Source organism: Haemaphysalis longicornis, unplaced genomic scaffold (assembly GCF_048455015.1).
Source record: "Haemaphysalis longicornis isolate Haplotype H1 unplaced genomic scaffold, Haemaphysalis longicornis Haplotype H1 scaffold_10, whole genome shotgun sequence".
Lineage (NCBI taxonomy): Eukaryota > Metazoa > Arthropoda > Arachnida > Ixodida > Ixodidae > Haemaphysalis > Haemaphysalis longicornis.
This window is the reverse complement of record NW_027526204.1, coordinates 109,083,378-109,100,201: the sequence shown is the minus strand read 5'-3', so window position 1 is coordinate 109,100,201 and position 16,824 is coordinate 109,083,378. Positions and strand designations below refer to the sequence as shown.

At 50.6% G+C, this 16,824-nt stretch overlaps 1 protein-coding gene across 2 annotated transcripts in view; it reads right to left on the bottom strand.

The window, feature by feature from the left end:
* The window catches only part of LOC144159093 (uncharacterized), a 155,104-nt gene that overhangs the window by 10,874 nt on the left and 127,406 nt on the right, over positions 1-16,824 (bottom strand). For both annotated transcript variants that reach the window (XM_077690367.1, XM_077690368.1), the window contains exons 2-3: positions 5,058-5,233; positions 560-754 (exon numbers count right to left, since the gene is read on the bottom strand). In XM_077690367.1, coding sequence (XP_077546493.1) covers positions 560-754; positions 5,058-5,233 — 371 coding nt within the window. The remainder of the gene's footprint in view (positions 1-559; positions 755-5,057; positions 5,234-16,824) is intronic.

The window sequence follows — 16,824 nt, the reverse complement described above, 5'->3', positions numbered from 1 at the left end:
CATGATGCGTGTGGGTGAAGCATAGAGTTTCAGACTAATATACGCTAGAGGAAAATCTGTCGCAACAGTCGCGAGCCGCCGTGGGCGGCGCCATTACTGCTAGCGACGTTCCTCGCCTACTTGGCTTAGCTAGCCATACGGCTTCTTTTTGTCTCGAAGCCGAAATCAACGAAAAAGGGTAACATTCTATTCTTGCTCATCGTACATGAAGCTTCTACATAATCACTGACAAAGTAATCTTTTCGGGGTTCAATTTTATAATAACAACGTAATTTTGATGAACTTTCAGCAGTAATAGTGTCGGTTCTTCGCAGCCAAAGCCAACTTTTCAGCCTGTTCATGAGCCATGCCAAGGACAAGTGGAACGTGCCTGTATGGTCCCTATAGGAACCATAGTGCCTGCCCGGTACATGACGGAACGCTCGCTGAAGCGCGGGCTCCGCTAGACCGTGGCGCCAGATTTCCCTCTAGTGTATATTAGTACGAAACTCTATGAGGTAAAGGCCCCCGCCGGGAACGCGTAGGCTCGAAAAGGCCACGAACGTATTTTCGCATTTACCTGGCTCGGCGGCGATCTCCCGGAAGAGGAGGAGGATGAGGAGGAGGAGGACGACTTGCGGGTGATGGTGTACTGGTGCGGGTCGTGTCCCTCCTTGCGGATCATGTCCGGCAGGATTCGCCGGCGGGCGTTGATGAACCAGTTGCACACCTGAAGCACCGAAAGGTTCGCCTCCCGGGACAGGTGCAGCTTCTCCTGCGGAGGCACACGAAGAGAACAGAGACGGGATGTTACGAATGACCAACCGCTACAGCCCGACGTGTCTCACGATTTACGCGCAAAAGTGCCGTAATCACAAGGCTTGGCCGGCAATCATAAAGTGATTATATAGGCCAGCCAGCAGATGTATACATCGCGGGCGTAGTGCGCGATAAAGCAGCAGCAACAACAAAAATATCATGTACACCTCCGTCTAACGACGACGATGGTTGAACGCGAGGCTTTCTCGTGATGGACTCTTTGGTTGGCCAATCCCACAATGCCAGTATGTACTCCAGCGGTACGCGCCACGTTTCTATACTCGGTGACAACTTAAGAACGGCACCGATGATAATGATGATGATGATTCCTATTGGTTTCCCCTTTGAAGCGGGGTGATGACATGTCATCTTACCAAAAAGGACTAATATAACCATGTTTTACAGTCTTGGTTTAATACTAGCGCTGCTTAGGGCAGGCACTAAAGCTTATTAGGCCCGAAATACTTTATTTTCCCTGTTACAGGTGGTAACTGTCCTAGGCAATATCATGTACACTCATGATCATGTACACTCATATCATGTACACCGGAAGTTGCCGCTGTGCCTTATCACCGTAGCCGGATGTTTCTCCGCGCGGCGCAAGTAGGGCGTTACTGGGAATATTTTGAACATGGCGTGAGCCGTTCCCACGATTTTTCGGACTTAATATGCTTATAAACGACTCCAGCGACGAGAAACAAACTGCGTGAGACAAGGCAGGCGATATCACGCACTCATAGCAAACCCCTTTCAAAACGCGCGCGCACTGGCGTCACGGGTCCGGCGCTTTGGCGGAGTGATACACTACATGAGGTGGTGCCGTTCTCGAGTTGTAACCGAGTTAGAAAACCCACAGAAACACTCGGGTGCGCACTCCGTAGGCCTAACGTTTAGGTTAGGGGTGTACGGCGCGAATCGGTACCTGCTGCTTGGCGTACAGTGAGCAATTTTTTGAGTGGGTGCCGGTTTGAGGTGCTAAACCCCAATAGGTGACGTTAGGCCTAACGTCTTGTGGCTAGCAGCCTTACGGCATTCAGAGCAGCACCACTCTTCTCGTGACGGATTGTTTGGTTGCCGTCCATGGCTTTGTCCAAATCGCTTCAACCATGTCGAAATGGAGCAATTGCATAGACGCCGGCTTCGTAACGCGAGGGAGCCAGGTTACAAGAGTACCAAGTTACCCTGTAGTCACAGAGTGAGTGAAAGAAAACCAAAAGGAAGTGAAAAAGTACGAAAATCGTGCACTTTAAACACCGAGGTTTACTCGTAAATAACTGCTTTGCAATTACGGCATGCAGAAACTGCGCCAGAGAGTACGGCCGTTCGCGTTTCAAAGGCTTTTGAGAACCTCAAAGGTCGTTGGTGGTGCTCCTTTGACTCAAACGGCATTTCAACCCTTTTCAAGGCCTTTGAAAAACATCGCGTAGCAGCCCAAATGTGTCGTCTGACTCAAATAACATTCGACTCAAAGGCCTTCGAAACGCTCGAGTAGGACGGGTATAAGATACAGAAAAAAGCCGAGACGTCTGGCCAACACACCGCAGGCCGCATAACGCCCTGTTTAAAAAGGCCGGATAAAGCTGCTCGCGTTGGTTTTGGCAGCAAAGCGACACGTCGTATGGCCTAAGGCTCGACCAAACACTCGCAGCCACGGTCTTGCGTTGACCGCGCGAAGCCCGCACCGACCGGAATTGATCCAATTCCAGGCCGTGCGTGTGCCCAATACAGCGCGAAATGTCACAAGAGCACTGAAGGGTTAGCCAGAGGGCCAAAGACGTTCGGCAGAGAGCTACCTAAAAAAATCCACGAGGATTTGAGCCCCACCATGTAGGTGACATCCGTAGACGCCAGGCGCAAACGTCAACGACGAGCACGGGCCATGAATAGAATTTGCCCGGTGAAGTTTTCGCTTAGAGCCGGGAACAAATCCTGTTCCACGATAAAATCTTACAAAAAATGGCTGACGATTGAGATACTCCCTGGCGCGAAATTTGTGCGCAGCGCGAACTGCAGTTTTCTCGGTCTAGGAGCATAGATGCTGCGTCTCAGGAAGTTACCACGTGATCAGCGAACGCACGGCGGCGCGCGCTACACTTCAGTTACCTTGTAGAGCGTCATCGCCGCCGAGCGTGTTGTTGCAAATTGAACCTCCCGCGCAAATGTCACGTGATTCGGATGGGCCGCGCAACGAGGACGACGACGAAGGACCCGAGGGACCGCCGAACGTGCAGCACGCAGCACGCGCTGGGCTTCTGTGCTTTTTGTGAACTTGAAAGAATAAGGTTGCCTGGCTTCGCGTTTGCTTTCTCGGGAGCCACTAGACGCCGAGAGCGGTTTTCACACATGTGTCCGGCGCGGTCTCGGCATAATGCACTCACCCTCACACTTTCGCGACACGCCCCTCTCCCGTTTTCTTTCAGTCCTCGGTGTTCTAATCTTTCGCTCGGTTACGAAGCGGGTGAGGACTCCAAACTACAGTATCGGGCGCCTAAATGCTGCGCACTAAAAATGTAGTAACTCCCAAATGGGAGATATATATGCGTAAGCCGCTCTGTTACACACTGACGCCGCAAGGTCGGTTTCACTGCTATACACAAATGCACTGCTGGATAGACATAACCCAAGACTCCATTTCTTCCAACGGAGCGCTACGCACCGAGCCCCTTTCAAGTCAGCTTCACTACTGAGCTCTAACGCATTGTTGGGAAGACATTTTCATAGGGAGCATTGTAGGGAGCCTGATGTTAAAGTACGAAATCCAGCGCCTTTTTGCCTGGGTAAGTTCCTAGTATACTTTAAAGAATGCCACAGACTGAGCCCTTAAAGTAGGCTTCAGTAGTATACACATGTGTATTGCAGGAAGACACTTTGCAGGGGCAACTTCGGCTGTCGTATGTGAAAATATGAATGCCCTAGGCGATTTTTAACAACATTTTCGCACGTACTGAAAATGTGGCACATAAGGACAGACAGGTTACCTCGTTGGGTCCACACACAAAAAAAAGGGAGCAGAAAAAGCAAACCGGAGCGATTCGCTTTGCCGGTGTGCGGTGACAGGACAGTCAGTTCCGGGGTTCATCTCTACAGCTAGGAGCCACGGATCACTTTTTTTCCGCACGCACGGGCGCACTGAGGATCGCGCAAGTAAAATGAATAAAGAGAGAAATCTCCAGGTGAAGCAGCACAATCGAAAAGAGCGCGCTCGGAGCGTTGAAGATGCTGACTGCGCAGGGGTTCACGTACGGCGCAGCCGATACACGGGCACCGAAGCACGCGCTGCCCTAGCTCGCATCTTCCCTTCCAATCATCCTCCCTGCCTTTCCAAGTGCGCGCCCCGCTTTATTCTCGTTTCGCTTTTTTTTTTCTTTCATCTTTGCGCTCCGACCTCTGCTCTCGCATTCGTGTACACATCGGCTCTCCGTACTCGACGCGCACGCTCGGTTAGTTCTGCCTGCTCAGCACGAACGTGCGGATGGTTTTCTCCGTCGTTGAAGCTTCGCCATTACTTTATTACTTACTCGTCCCACCCTGGACAAGGCGCGAGAGTTGCGCTCTTTTTCTGCCCACGAAAATTAACGCAGTCAAGCGACGGTGGGATTACGCCGTTACCTTTTTCTTCGTGGTTACAATGGATGCTTGCACCGGACGATGCTCGCGCGGGATATTTAAGCACCGCAGCCTGCACTGACGTTATTTTGTGAGTCCTTGGCGACGACCTACAGCTCTAGTTCCCTCCCGGTGAGGCCGGGCAACGCCCTAATCTCACTCGAGGTTATTGTACTGATTGCCACTTTTCCCTGTTAACGAACGAGTTGGGTGCGCACCGTTTGTTTTTGTTTTTTTTCACCGGTCATCGCTCTTTGAATAATGAAGTAAATCGAGGTTATATTACTGAGTGAAAATGTAATCTCGGCTGAAGAGTGACTAATTACATTTCATTACATCACTCAATCACTTCCAAAAGTTGCACTTGTTAAATTACCGACAAACTTTCCCCGAGATATAGTTTGTTGCACCTCCCATTAAGGTAGAACGTAACGTATTCAATGTAATTTGCATAGGGAGTAAAAGTAGCGAGCTGTCTTTAATGAAGCTCTAACTGTCATTGCACTGGGTGTACTAATGCAATACGAGTCCGACTCTGCACAAGGTGGCGCTAGGTGTCCGCCTCTGCAGGGACAGGTTAAATCGCGCCACGACGCCACGCTGCATACAATGCACCGCATACACACACAAAAGAAAAAAAAAAAGCCACCCACCTGGTCGGACGGGTAGGCGTTGTACCGGTGCTCGTAGAGCCACATGCGCAGTATCTTGACCGACTCCTTGGGCAGGTTTCCGCGGCGCTTTCGCGGAGACAGCTCGCCCAGGGCGCCGCGCGGGTACGGCAGCGCCTCATCGCCCGAGCACAGCTGCAGCTTCAGCCGGTCGCGACCTGCGGGGAACGGCGACAGAGGGCGGCGTAAGTCACCCGCCAATCACGCCGAGGCGTCTACAACACAGCCACTACGGTCACGGCAGCAAAACACTTAAGACTTTTTAAAGTGTTTAGCTACTAATGCGCACGAGGTCACCGATCAGATTCGCGTTACACGCACGCACGCACGCGCGTAAAGACCGTTTTGTGCGGGCGCTTTGCGAGTTCGGCTTTCTCGCATAGCTTTGGCGCTGACCGTGAAGCAAGCGAAACGAGACATGCTATGCGGGAAAGCTAAACAAATGCGCACGTTCAGCGGTAAAGCCACTTTTTTTTTTTTTTTCGTTTCAAAGAAATAAATGAAATTGGGAGTTGCGGGAGGGTGCAGGTAGAAGAAGGGGCCTTTGAAAAAGTACGGGTTTAGCGCGCCTTGTGATAATCGCTGCTTTTGGGCTTGCCAAAAGCACGAAGGTGAGTCGTACGATTTGTGTTACTTCGCGCAAGTTCTGCAGAGCTGGGCTTAAGGAGTGTAAACTAGGTTCGCTGTGTGGAAGGATGCACACAATATGCACACACTGCGCGGTAAAAAAATAACAATACGATAAGCATATAATTAATTTAAGAACAAGTTTGCGGAAGGTAACGCACAAAAAAATATAGCAGCGTAAACCACAGCGATACCCAAACCAACACAGAGTGCCCATTTAAATCTCCGTATCCTCCCCGAAAGAAGAAAGTACGACTTCGTTCAAAAACACAACGCTTGTTTTGTTGAAAGTCCGCTAGGGTCGTAAGCGTTCTGATGGACTGGATTCATGACTGGATGGCGTCGGTCACAAAAACGGAAATGAAAAACTACGTTGGCAAATGAAATGACAGTAGTGACGATTATGACCAAGTTAGATTCGCGGCGGCGAACAGCGTTTTGCCAAAAAGCCGCATGTAGTGCAGGCTGACAGCGAGGATTAATTTTATTGGCGAGTGATAAGTGACAGTTAAAGCGAAATGATCATTGCTTATGCTGCGCCAAACAACTCGCAGATATTTGACCGTCGAGTACGACAAGAGGTAGCACTGTTCCAAAAATGGTCATCTGTAATAGGTTTCCAACGCCATATTATCACAGAAACTCAGCCTGTGAGGTGGGCTTCGCTGCACTCGTACGTGTAATGGAAGGAAGCCAAACAAAAAAGAAATTTAAATGAGATTGCAAAGAAACATCTTCGCACGGATAGCTACTCCAACATGACGAGCGAAAGTGACTTCCCAAGCGGGCTCCTAGCGAGAGTAAAAACGTGCTTAATGCGGATTTTTTTCGATGTCCAGACGGTCCGCCAGGTCGGAAAAAGCGGTTCAGCATTTGAAACAGAAAAAAAAAGAGGTCGCAATAAAATACCAGAAAAATACAGGTATGCTTAATCCTATCACAAATCGCTCGTTGAAGACGTATAATGCAGAGATGAATGTGACGGTAGTTTTACAAACGAAAGGTTCGAAGACACTGCGCTAGCAGATCTTTGTAGCGTTACTTTTTGGGCGGATTGATTGATTGTGGGGGTTTAACGCGCCGACGCAACGCAGGCGATGAGGCGCGCCGTGGTGGAGGGCTCCGGATTAATTTTGACCACCTGGGGATCTTTAACGAGCACCGAAATCTCGTACACACGGGCATTTTTTGCTTTTCGCCATTTTTTTGCCTTCTGCCCCTTTTTGTATGTCAGTCTTCGTGGCCACTGATAGTTCTTTACAGCGCACCAATCTTCCCAACACCCGTCCTTCAACTAAAACTCGAGACGAAAAAACAAAACACCGTTCAAAGGTTCAACCTGTAATCTCGCTTCCCCACAATAACTGCAGAACGGTGCCCCTTCTGTTTGGCTTCACCGTCGGCACTGCCGCGCTGCTAGGAAGCGCTATAAAGAAGCCCACTTTTTCGCTCTCGAAAAAAAAAAAACCAAAAAAGAACCCTTAACGAAATAATAAGCTACGAAAGACGAGAAATCGTGGAAAGAAGGTCTCCGTAACAACTTCCGCTTTCTGTTTTTTCAAGCGAGCGCCGTTTGCCTACTTGGCCAATTGCCAGGAGAAACACTCCCATCATGTGCATCTTCCAGCAGCGATGTTTCTGAAAGCAAAATAAACGCGCACAACGGGCAAAAGAAAAATAAAAGGGCAAAGAAACTCAAACGGTAATTTTTGATACACAGTGATATAGAGACAGCTCACGAGACAGCAACAAACGTCACATCCAGGACGTGTGCGCATCCCGCTTGGCGCGGCAGCTGTGATTCGCATTTAATTTGTTTTCTGCAGATGTTTTGAGCTCCCATCCTTCCTACCACCGGCGGGAGTGTGAGACCAACATTGGAGGGTTGTAACGTTCACCACGATTTAATTCAATTTATTTACCGGTTCAAATAAATGTTTCTACAACAACCACAACAACACCACCAACGTTCTTCTGTGGTGCGGCGGTGTTGTTAACGTCCGGTTGCTAAGCGAGCGCGAACGTCCACCACGCGTCTTCCATTTTTTTTCTCCCGATCTTCCCGCCATTAACGACAGCTGATGCAAGTTCCCAATCGCTATCGTTCTTGCAAGATGTCATACCAATTTACACAAGCGTCTACTCAAGCGAGCTCTGTTTCTAGCATTGGGCCCTTCCGACTGCTCCAGCGTTGTCCACACTGTTCAATCAGCACCTCGTCTCTTCTGGTCTGCATGGTTTGTTTCTGTCCCAAACACCTACTCTAGCGTGCAACGGCAAGCATGATGTCCGCTCCTAAAAGTTATTCGGATACAACCTCCGCGTGCTAAAAAATGCTGAAGCGCACAGACCCGAGTTGGATCATACTGATACGCGGGAAAAGCTGCAATAAAACAAAGCAACTGCTTAGTGTAGCTGGACGTAAGAAAAAAAAACAAGAAAAGAAAACGATACAGAAAAGTTGGTACATTCTTAAGATATCGCCGCGGATAGGCTTCACCGCAATGCCCCAGAACGACCTATCAGCGCGATGAAGTGCGCTGGGACGACATTGCAAGGCGCGCATTTGCGCTGTTGTCAAGGCGAAGATTCGATCTTTTTTGTTGTAATCGCACTCTTAAGCCTTGTCATTCGCCCAATTCGCACACTTGGTTACGGGATCGGTCGTTCTGGGGCGTTGCGGTGGTGCCCACCCGCGGCCGGCTCCCAAAGGCACCTTTCGCCTGCAGATAACGTACCGCGCCGCGCGCTTGACGTGCGAATAACTGCGACGCGGCCTTGGCGGGGCGCGTGTCGTGCGGTGAAGACACGTGACAGGCGGCAGCGCAGCTTCTGCGCTTCGTCGAAGGGTGGCGCGGCGAGCGGCTGAACTAGAACTGTGGGGCAACTTCGCGCGCCCGTCACGCTTTTTATATTTTGCCAGCCGCCTCGCGCGAAAGTCGTGACAAAGAAGCAGCAGGGAAAGGGTTTAATCGGTTAGGCGGCTAAAGATAGTGGGTGGGGAACGCCGAGGAGAAGTCGAGCCGTCCTGGAGGAGATCAGACGCTCGGAGGGTGTGCTGCCGTCGCCATGTTTGGATTTTACCGCGCCGGCGTCACCGGCGTTCCGAAAACGTCCTCCTCCTCTCGCGGCGATGTGACAGGTGCGTCCTTGGCTGCACGTCTGGTCGGAAGGGGCGAGCTTCCTCAACGCGCACGCGCCCGCTGTCATGTTTGGGAGCCATTTTTGTTTCGAAGTTCGCCCCTTACTTGCAATGTTCGGCTGAGACGAAACTGCTACCGGTAGGTCTTGTAAAGACGTGCTTCAATAAAGATTTTATGCACAACGTTTCTCTGCTCTTGCCATCGTGAGGGAATCGTGAGTCGCGGCGGAATTTCTAACGGGCGAGGTATGCGTTTTCGCAGCTCATTCTTTACAAACTGGCATTTAGCTGTTGTGCCGTGTTCCCAAACTGCTGACCTTGTTCTGATTGTACAAAATAAGAGCGGCGAGTTTGTGCGCGCTGTCCAATGAAGTACAAAGATTGATTGATTGATTGTGGGGTTTAACGCGCCGACGCAACGCAGGCGATGAGGCGCGCCGCAGTGGAGGGCTCCGGATTAATTTTGACCACCTGGGGATCTTTATCGTGCACCGAAATCTCGTACACACGGGCGTTTTTGCTTTTCGCCTCCATCAGAAAAGCGGCCGCCGCGGCCGGGAATCGAACCCGCGACCTCGTGCTCAGCAGCGCAACTATAGCCACTGAGCCACCGTGGCGGGTAATGAAGTACAAAGAGCACTATGCTTTAACTATACGATAACAATAACTTTAAACGTGCTTTAACTATACGACGTCACGCGACGACCAATCGGTAGACATGCCCGAACGTGCCAAGACTGCACTTAGCGCTGGGACGCACCAAATTTAAACGAGCTTTGGCAACTTAAACCCCCCTAAGCACCTTAAAATATTTTTAGACGTGCAAAGGGTAATATGCTGTTGAGGTGAAAGAGGTATAAGGACAGTCAGCAACCACTAGTATCCAAACAACATCGTTAACATCTGGCGTTGAACACCGGAGACGAGGATCCACACAGGCAATACCTTCTAGGTTGCATTCGCGTGAGAACACTTCATTAGAATTCTCCGACCTTCAAATAATGCCGACAGTAGCGGTGTAAACATCCGATATGACGGGAAGCAATAAGGCCGCTGTCTTTTACGCGGCCTTCACGTCCAGCCTTAGCTTATATGCAATTGGCAGGCAACCAAATGATCTCCGTAGTGCTGCAAACACATGAGACGACGACCCACACAGGCGCTGTCTTTCATGTGGCCTTTACGTCAGCTGATACGGTACACGTGTCTGGTCCAAGTCGAAGAGAGACGAAACGCAACTACAAGTTCAGCGCCGCGCCAAGGAGGAATGGTAAGCCTCATGAAAGGCAGTGTAGAGGACGGATGCTCGGAAAAGAGAAGACGACCAGGACAACGCTTAACCCACCAGCGTCGTCCAGTCGTCTTTTTTCCGTGTATTCGCCCCTACTACACGCTGTCCTGTCACTAGATAATGTTGCAGAGCATCGACACACTTTTCTCCTACTGTTCCGTGCCGCCGCCATGATCATTGGTCAGTTCGCATCACGTGACATTTGTTTACACTGCGACGGCTCATAGGCGCCGCCATTTTGTTGTTTTTACGTTGCAGTCGGTCAACTCTGGTAGACTCGGCTATTCCTTCCTGCTCTGCGATTGCGCGATACTGACGTCGTTCCGAACGCGAATCAAAGATAACGCGTGCAACAGCATTTCAGAAGCAGAAGTGTGTCCGAAGACGCCGTTTTTCTGCATCTTCGGCAGTGTTGTTATCAACCAACCTGGTCGAAGTTAGCGGCGAGGCCATAGAAGCAGCAATCTCGCAACACTGATAAACTCCAAAATGGCCGCCATTGCTGACATGCACGCCTCAGTGGCGTCACTCTGATACCTTATATAGTGACACTAGTTAAACCAATACCAACTTTCCCAAATTTCTCTTCTTTTGCAACGGAAAGCGTCCACATTCACATCTCTCCGACAGAAGGACTGTAATCCTAAGGCCACGAAGACAAAATACACGTTTGGTTCATTGACAATACTGCCTTGTCCCGACATCAGTGACACGAATTTTACCTCAAACTTAAGGCAAATAATTCGATATTACTGGAAAACAGGTCAAGCAGAGGCGACTCATCACCAATTTTCTCGTCGGGTCTCTATGACGTCCCATGATATTGTCTGCACGTGTGGCAGCCGCCGACGAAATCCAACAGTCAAGAAGCATGTAGTGGTGCCTCTGGTTCCGTTCGATCGTATAACTTGAACGCTAACGGGCAGTTAACACACTGGTAACTGTATTTTAGTACTCCCCTTATTACGTCACTGTTGACGTCGTGTAGCGCGAAATTTAAATGCGTTTTCAATATTTACCGCGTTTAAAAAAAAGACGTGTTCTGTGGCCGGAAAACAGATAAGCGAGTTGCCAATGGTTAGTAGATTAAATTAAACAGGCTGTATTTTGTCTTCTACGAAAATTCGGGTGAAAAAAATGTCTTCGGCTAGCTCACGATAGAAATGTTTGGGGAGGGCTTCGTCCTGCAGTGTACACAACCAGTTATGATGATGATGATTTTGTGTTCATGGCCCTATTAAGTACCGGGCGGTCCGCCCTCCTGACAGTCGGGTTTCTCCGCACGGCACACTCGTGGACTGCGATCTGAGGGGGAGGGTGGGATCTGTCACGCCCTGCTTGCAGTAGCGGCGAAGACGCGTCCTTCTTTTCCGCTTCTAAAAACGTTCTCGCGGTTCCCGAAGCGGCGGCCTGGTGTTGGGCGCAAGGCGACTTCTAAAACGGTTCGCCCTTACCCGCCGCGGCACGGTATTTATACGGCCGATTGCGCAACGCCACAGTTCCGCCTCACTGCCGCACAACGCCTGCCTTCTTTGCCGCGAATCATTTCTTCATTGTTGCCTGGCTGTTTTCATCTTCTCTCTCCAAATGCGCACGCGACGCCGACAAACCACCGCGGCTGACTCGTCTGTCACTGGCTTAAGCGAAACCGGGGTTATCGCCAGAAATATTCGGGGGGCTGCCGAAAATAAAGCGGAACGTAAGAGGGCGGCGATGAGTCACCGCGGAGAAAGACTATACAATAATAACGAGCGATGCGAGACGTTTATACGTGTCAAAACATTTGTCCCGCCATTTGCTGCCTTCGGAGCGTGCGACAAAAAGAAAAGTGAGCACCATACGAACGTAGTTCATTAGATATGTCAACGCGTGTAAACAACAGCTCGAAGCGTCGAAAATATTTCTCAAAAATGAGCGTTGCTCCAAAGCAGGCGGACTCACAAACACACACAAAACTCCGCCATATTTGCTACTTCCACCTCTCTGTGTAGCTGTGAGCGCCGACAGCTTATAGAACGCCGAACCATTGCCTAAACCAAACTTTCTCTCTCTAAAACAGAGGTAACGCAATAACGTGTCATTCACCGTGTAGCGAAGGCATGACACATGTAAAGCATTCCGCGCGCTTTAAACGAGCGACGCCCTCTATGCCCCCCTAGTACCAGAACAGAAGGCCGATAGAGGGATTCGGACCTCCTGATTGGTGCGCATGCAGTGACGTCACCACGGTGAGGGCCGCTCAACCAATGGCAGGCGGAGATACGCGCTTCGCGCACAAGCCGTGCAGCGCTCACAGCTGCGGGGGCAGAAAGGGTACACGGAGGGAACGGGCACACAACATGGCGGCCGCTTGTTCAATGGCGACCATGACGCGCGCACACAGCTGGCATGCGTATGTGACGCCGCCGCTGTCACCGCACAACAGCGGTAATGCAGCGGTTGGGAAACGAGGCATGGGCGGCTGTTGCTTGCCATGCCTTCGTGCGTCCGCGCTGCAGCCTTCACTCGCTCCGGTAACGAGAATTTCCGAGCGTTTCCCAGTGAAGGTGATGACGATGATGTGTGAAGGCTTTTTCTTCTAATCAGGGGGAGGGGGGGGGATGATGTTGAATGCCACCTAATCTGTTGAGAATTAGCATGCACAAGAAATACGCTGGATAGTTGTTAAACAAAACCAACCGCTATGCGAGGCCGCCCCAACTTTAACCGCTACCGAATTGTAGACCGAAACCTAAACGCTGCACAAAACTTGGAATAAATATGTCTAAAGAACAAGCGTTACCATTCTCGAATTTCAAAAGGAATGGAGGCTAGATTAACGACGTCTTACTGAACTGTGAGCCAAGGTGGCCCCATTCACGTATCGACAAAGCAACGTAAAGCGGCTTCGGGCCTCGGGGTTAGTAAATTCGCCACTGTATACACACGTCGAAGAAAAGGATAGGACGGATTTTTACTTAAAATAACTTAACTCTCAGCTGCCAAACTACCCAAACACGACGAAACTGCTATCCGCCGAATCCGTGCACGAATCCACACCGACACATTCTCTCACCCCACCTGACTGCGCCGCCCACATCCAACAGAATACCACGAATACTCCGTAGAATGTAACGATTACTTCTAATTAGACACTGTTATCCATGCCATCACCGGCTATGCTCCAAAGTCAGCTTTCCTGCCTGCTTACTCCCCTCTATCCCTTACTGAGCTGTGGGTGACCCTGACGACAAGCGCTGACCTGCATGAACCCCAGCAGCTACCGCTTTTGGGGCAGCGACCGCCAAGTTGTCACTTGGGCTGCCGGACAAAGGAACCACAACCTCATTACTGCTCGACAGAAGTCTTGACGGCACCAACTACAAAACGCACAGTTATTTCGACATTTCGACAAACACGAAACCACCCTGCAACAATTCGCTTCTCCTAAAACCATCGCTGCTTGAACAACGCACTTCGACAACAGCCTCCTACACAAAGTCCGAGCTTTCGATTCTCCTACAGATTCACCCTTCCCTCTATCAGCCTTTCGCTATTAAATGCAGAGCATTTCAGTAACTCACGATGTCACCCGCGTTGACGTCCGTCGTAGTCCGCACCGTCGTTGTCCGCACCCCTCCCCCTACACTATACAAAAAAAAAATACTATCCGGCGCCTGGTTTCGATCCCTCGACCCTGCGGGCGGAACGCAATGTACATGGTGCTCTACCCACTGCGCCACAAAGCCGACACAGAATGGGAGGCTACGAACGCGCCTTATATCCTTGACTCATTCAAACTACGTCAAGAAGCTGCTGATACAACGCATTCACTACCACCAACTCCCCAAACACTAAACGTTAACGCAATACACCCACCCCCTATGCGACGCATTTACTCGAGTCCCCCTCGCGGGGAGATGGGCCCAATTTTTTTGTGCACGTGTAGTCAAGCGCATGCGTTCGTCTCGTCTCCGCTTCGTCCCATTTGTTGCGCTGCCCCTTACCTTCAACACGCGCTAAGGCCCTATAAGTGGCGTGCTCGACAGGCCGACGCAAGTGCGCATGCGCGCAGCAGCACAAAAATTCCCCGAATCGCATCGAATAATTAAAACAAAATGCAACTGCCTGCACACCAAACAAAAGAAGAGTTCGCTTTGAGCCTAGAGCAACAATAAAGGTTTTTCTCACCCACTTTCACCCATAGGCGGTTACGTGTACACTCTTGATGACCGCGTTTTCGACAGGCCGAGAATGCAGTTTGGCCACTTTAATATAACCTCCGCTTATTATAACGGAGCGAGCGAGAGCGCGCGGCTGAAATGTCGCCACTGACGCAGTGCACGCGTTCCTTCGCGGCGGGAGGCGGACATAAAAGGAGAAAACACAATTCAATGTCAGCTTCAAAGTCAGCGCGCCGCGGCCCCGGCAACATGTCTGCGTCGAATGTCAGCACGGCGAAAAGGCACGACGCGCTGCGCGGAGAAAAGACCCCGCCATGACACGCTGCCTCGAGAAATGTGACGAGTATACAAGCATTTGGCAGAGTGTGGTTCGAGCGCTACAATGTGTACGAACAGGGTGCGATTAACTTCGAAACGAAGGCGTAGTTAGTGTGCATAAACGGATACATTATGACGTAGGAGGAGTTAGAGATAGATTAATTATAATTTGAAAAATGCCGCGGGTTCGTCACGCAGGAAAAAAAAAAAAGGAACGATTTAATAAAAAATTAGCAGTGGCTTATATCGGGTATGCCAGGATATACGTAGCGTGAGCTAAGGTTTAGCTGGTTATTCGTAGCTTTCCTGGTTGTCTATAGGATTAGCTTGATTATCATGCTTACTGCTGCTTCAATGACACGCACACGGTATACGCGTTATGTGACACACGTATATTTATCAAGCGGCTCCGGCGCCGCGTCACCAATCACCCCAGAGCTAAGCTGGTTCCACAGGCGCACGCCGGTGTTGCTGCGACGCACGAGCCAACGGTTCCACACCCGGCCACCCCTCGCATATTCGTCAAGTGGACCGGGCCACCACGTGCGGAACGGAGGTCGGCGAAGACGCTGGGCGCGTGGGGTGTGTGAGGGATGCCGGGGCAGCGAGCAACGTTCTGTGCGCCGTGTGACGTCACTGCTCCTCGCGCATGCGCAGCACGGCTCTCCAGGAGCCACGCGAAACTGCTCAACCTCGGGCAGTGTAGCTCACGCTACAAAAGAGGAAAGCACATAAAGGAAAGAATATGGGTACGAACGTATGATGAGGTGGTTCACACATCAGCGACCTTACAGGCCTACAGATACGAGGACAACGAAATCGGCTTGGTTAATGATAACGGCCGACAAGGAACATGTTCCCGTCTTATTGAATTGCCTTCTTGTTAGAGTTTTACCCCGCGAAACACATACGGCCGCCGATGGCCAAATAAAGCAAATATTGAGGTCGTTAATGGGAGTACATTAACGTTCACTGTCTTCGGCACACATGACAGAAGAGGCTGCTTTAGATTAGGGGTGTGGTGCGGCGTTGGAACCCCGAACCATAATGGATATACGACCCGGACGAATCGTTATACAAGTGCAACGTTGCCATTGCTTGTGCCATAATAGCGCGAGAAAGAAGGGATGATTTTGTTTTGTCAAATACGCGGTAGCAAACGAGTAGGCTGACTACTAATTTCGACTACTGGCTACCTTGAAAGAGTTTGCGTCGATCAACCGACGCTACCTTTCACCGCTGTTTCAAAAGTATACTGTTCTTATCCGCGTGACGCGGATATAAGCGATGTTGAAAGCCATTTCGCTAAGTGCCTCAATACACTGCTCGCCACCGACAGATAACACGCGACAAGCGAGCTCTATTAGAACAATAGCCCCGGCGGAGAACATCGGGGCTTTATATTGTAAGGGGGGTGAGTTTGAGCTACCCGCATGACGTAAGGAAAGAGGTTCCTCGTCTATCGCAGAAATCGAGAGAGAGAGACAGAGAGAGAGACAGAGAGAGAGAGAGAGAGAGAGAGAGAGAGAGAGAGAGAGAGAGAGAGAGAGAGAGAGAGAGAGAGAGAGAGAGAGAGAGAGATAAAGCCCTACACGAAATGAACACAGACCCTTACACGACTCGTGGAACTGTACAAATGGGAGAGCGAGAGTGAGAGTTGTCTTTGTTTAGCGAACGCATATATCTTTGCAAAGCCACGCCTGGACCGGTACTGCTGGAGGGCCTTTTTTTTTTTCAAATGCGACAAATGCGTCTCTACATGCCCATAACACTGTTACGGATGCAACGGATGGGATGGGCTTGCCTGCAGTGACTGGGCAAAGCCGGAGGTGAGTGTCGGCAGGCTGGTCCGTCACACGAGCAGCTCAACTTCCTCTTCCTGGAGCCCCGACCTGCCCTACCGAGCTCCCACTTTGTCTTAATTCTTTTTTCGCCTGCGCGGAAGATGCGCTGCACCCCGCCGCTTCCCAACAACTACGTAACAAAATGTCCGCAAGACGTCCGTAAGAAGTCCCACGGATGTTTACAGGCACTCTTGCCCTATGTTTCAGGCCGTCTCGCTGCACAGTCCAGACGTATACTATCATGCGCACTCGCTCAATGTGCGCAGGCCGGTTTCTCTCTCGAGTTTGTGGGTGGCAGCAGAGATTTTGGTTCACCCTCCGAGTTTCGGGATGCGTTGCGACCACGCCAACCGCAGCTGCAAAA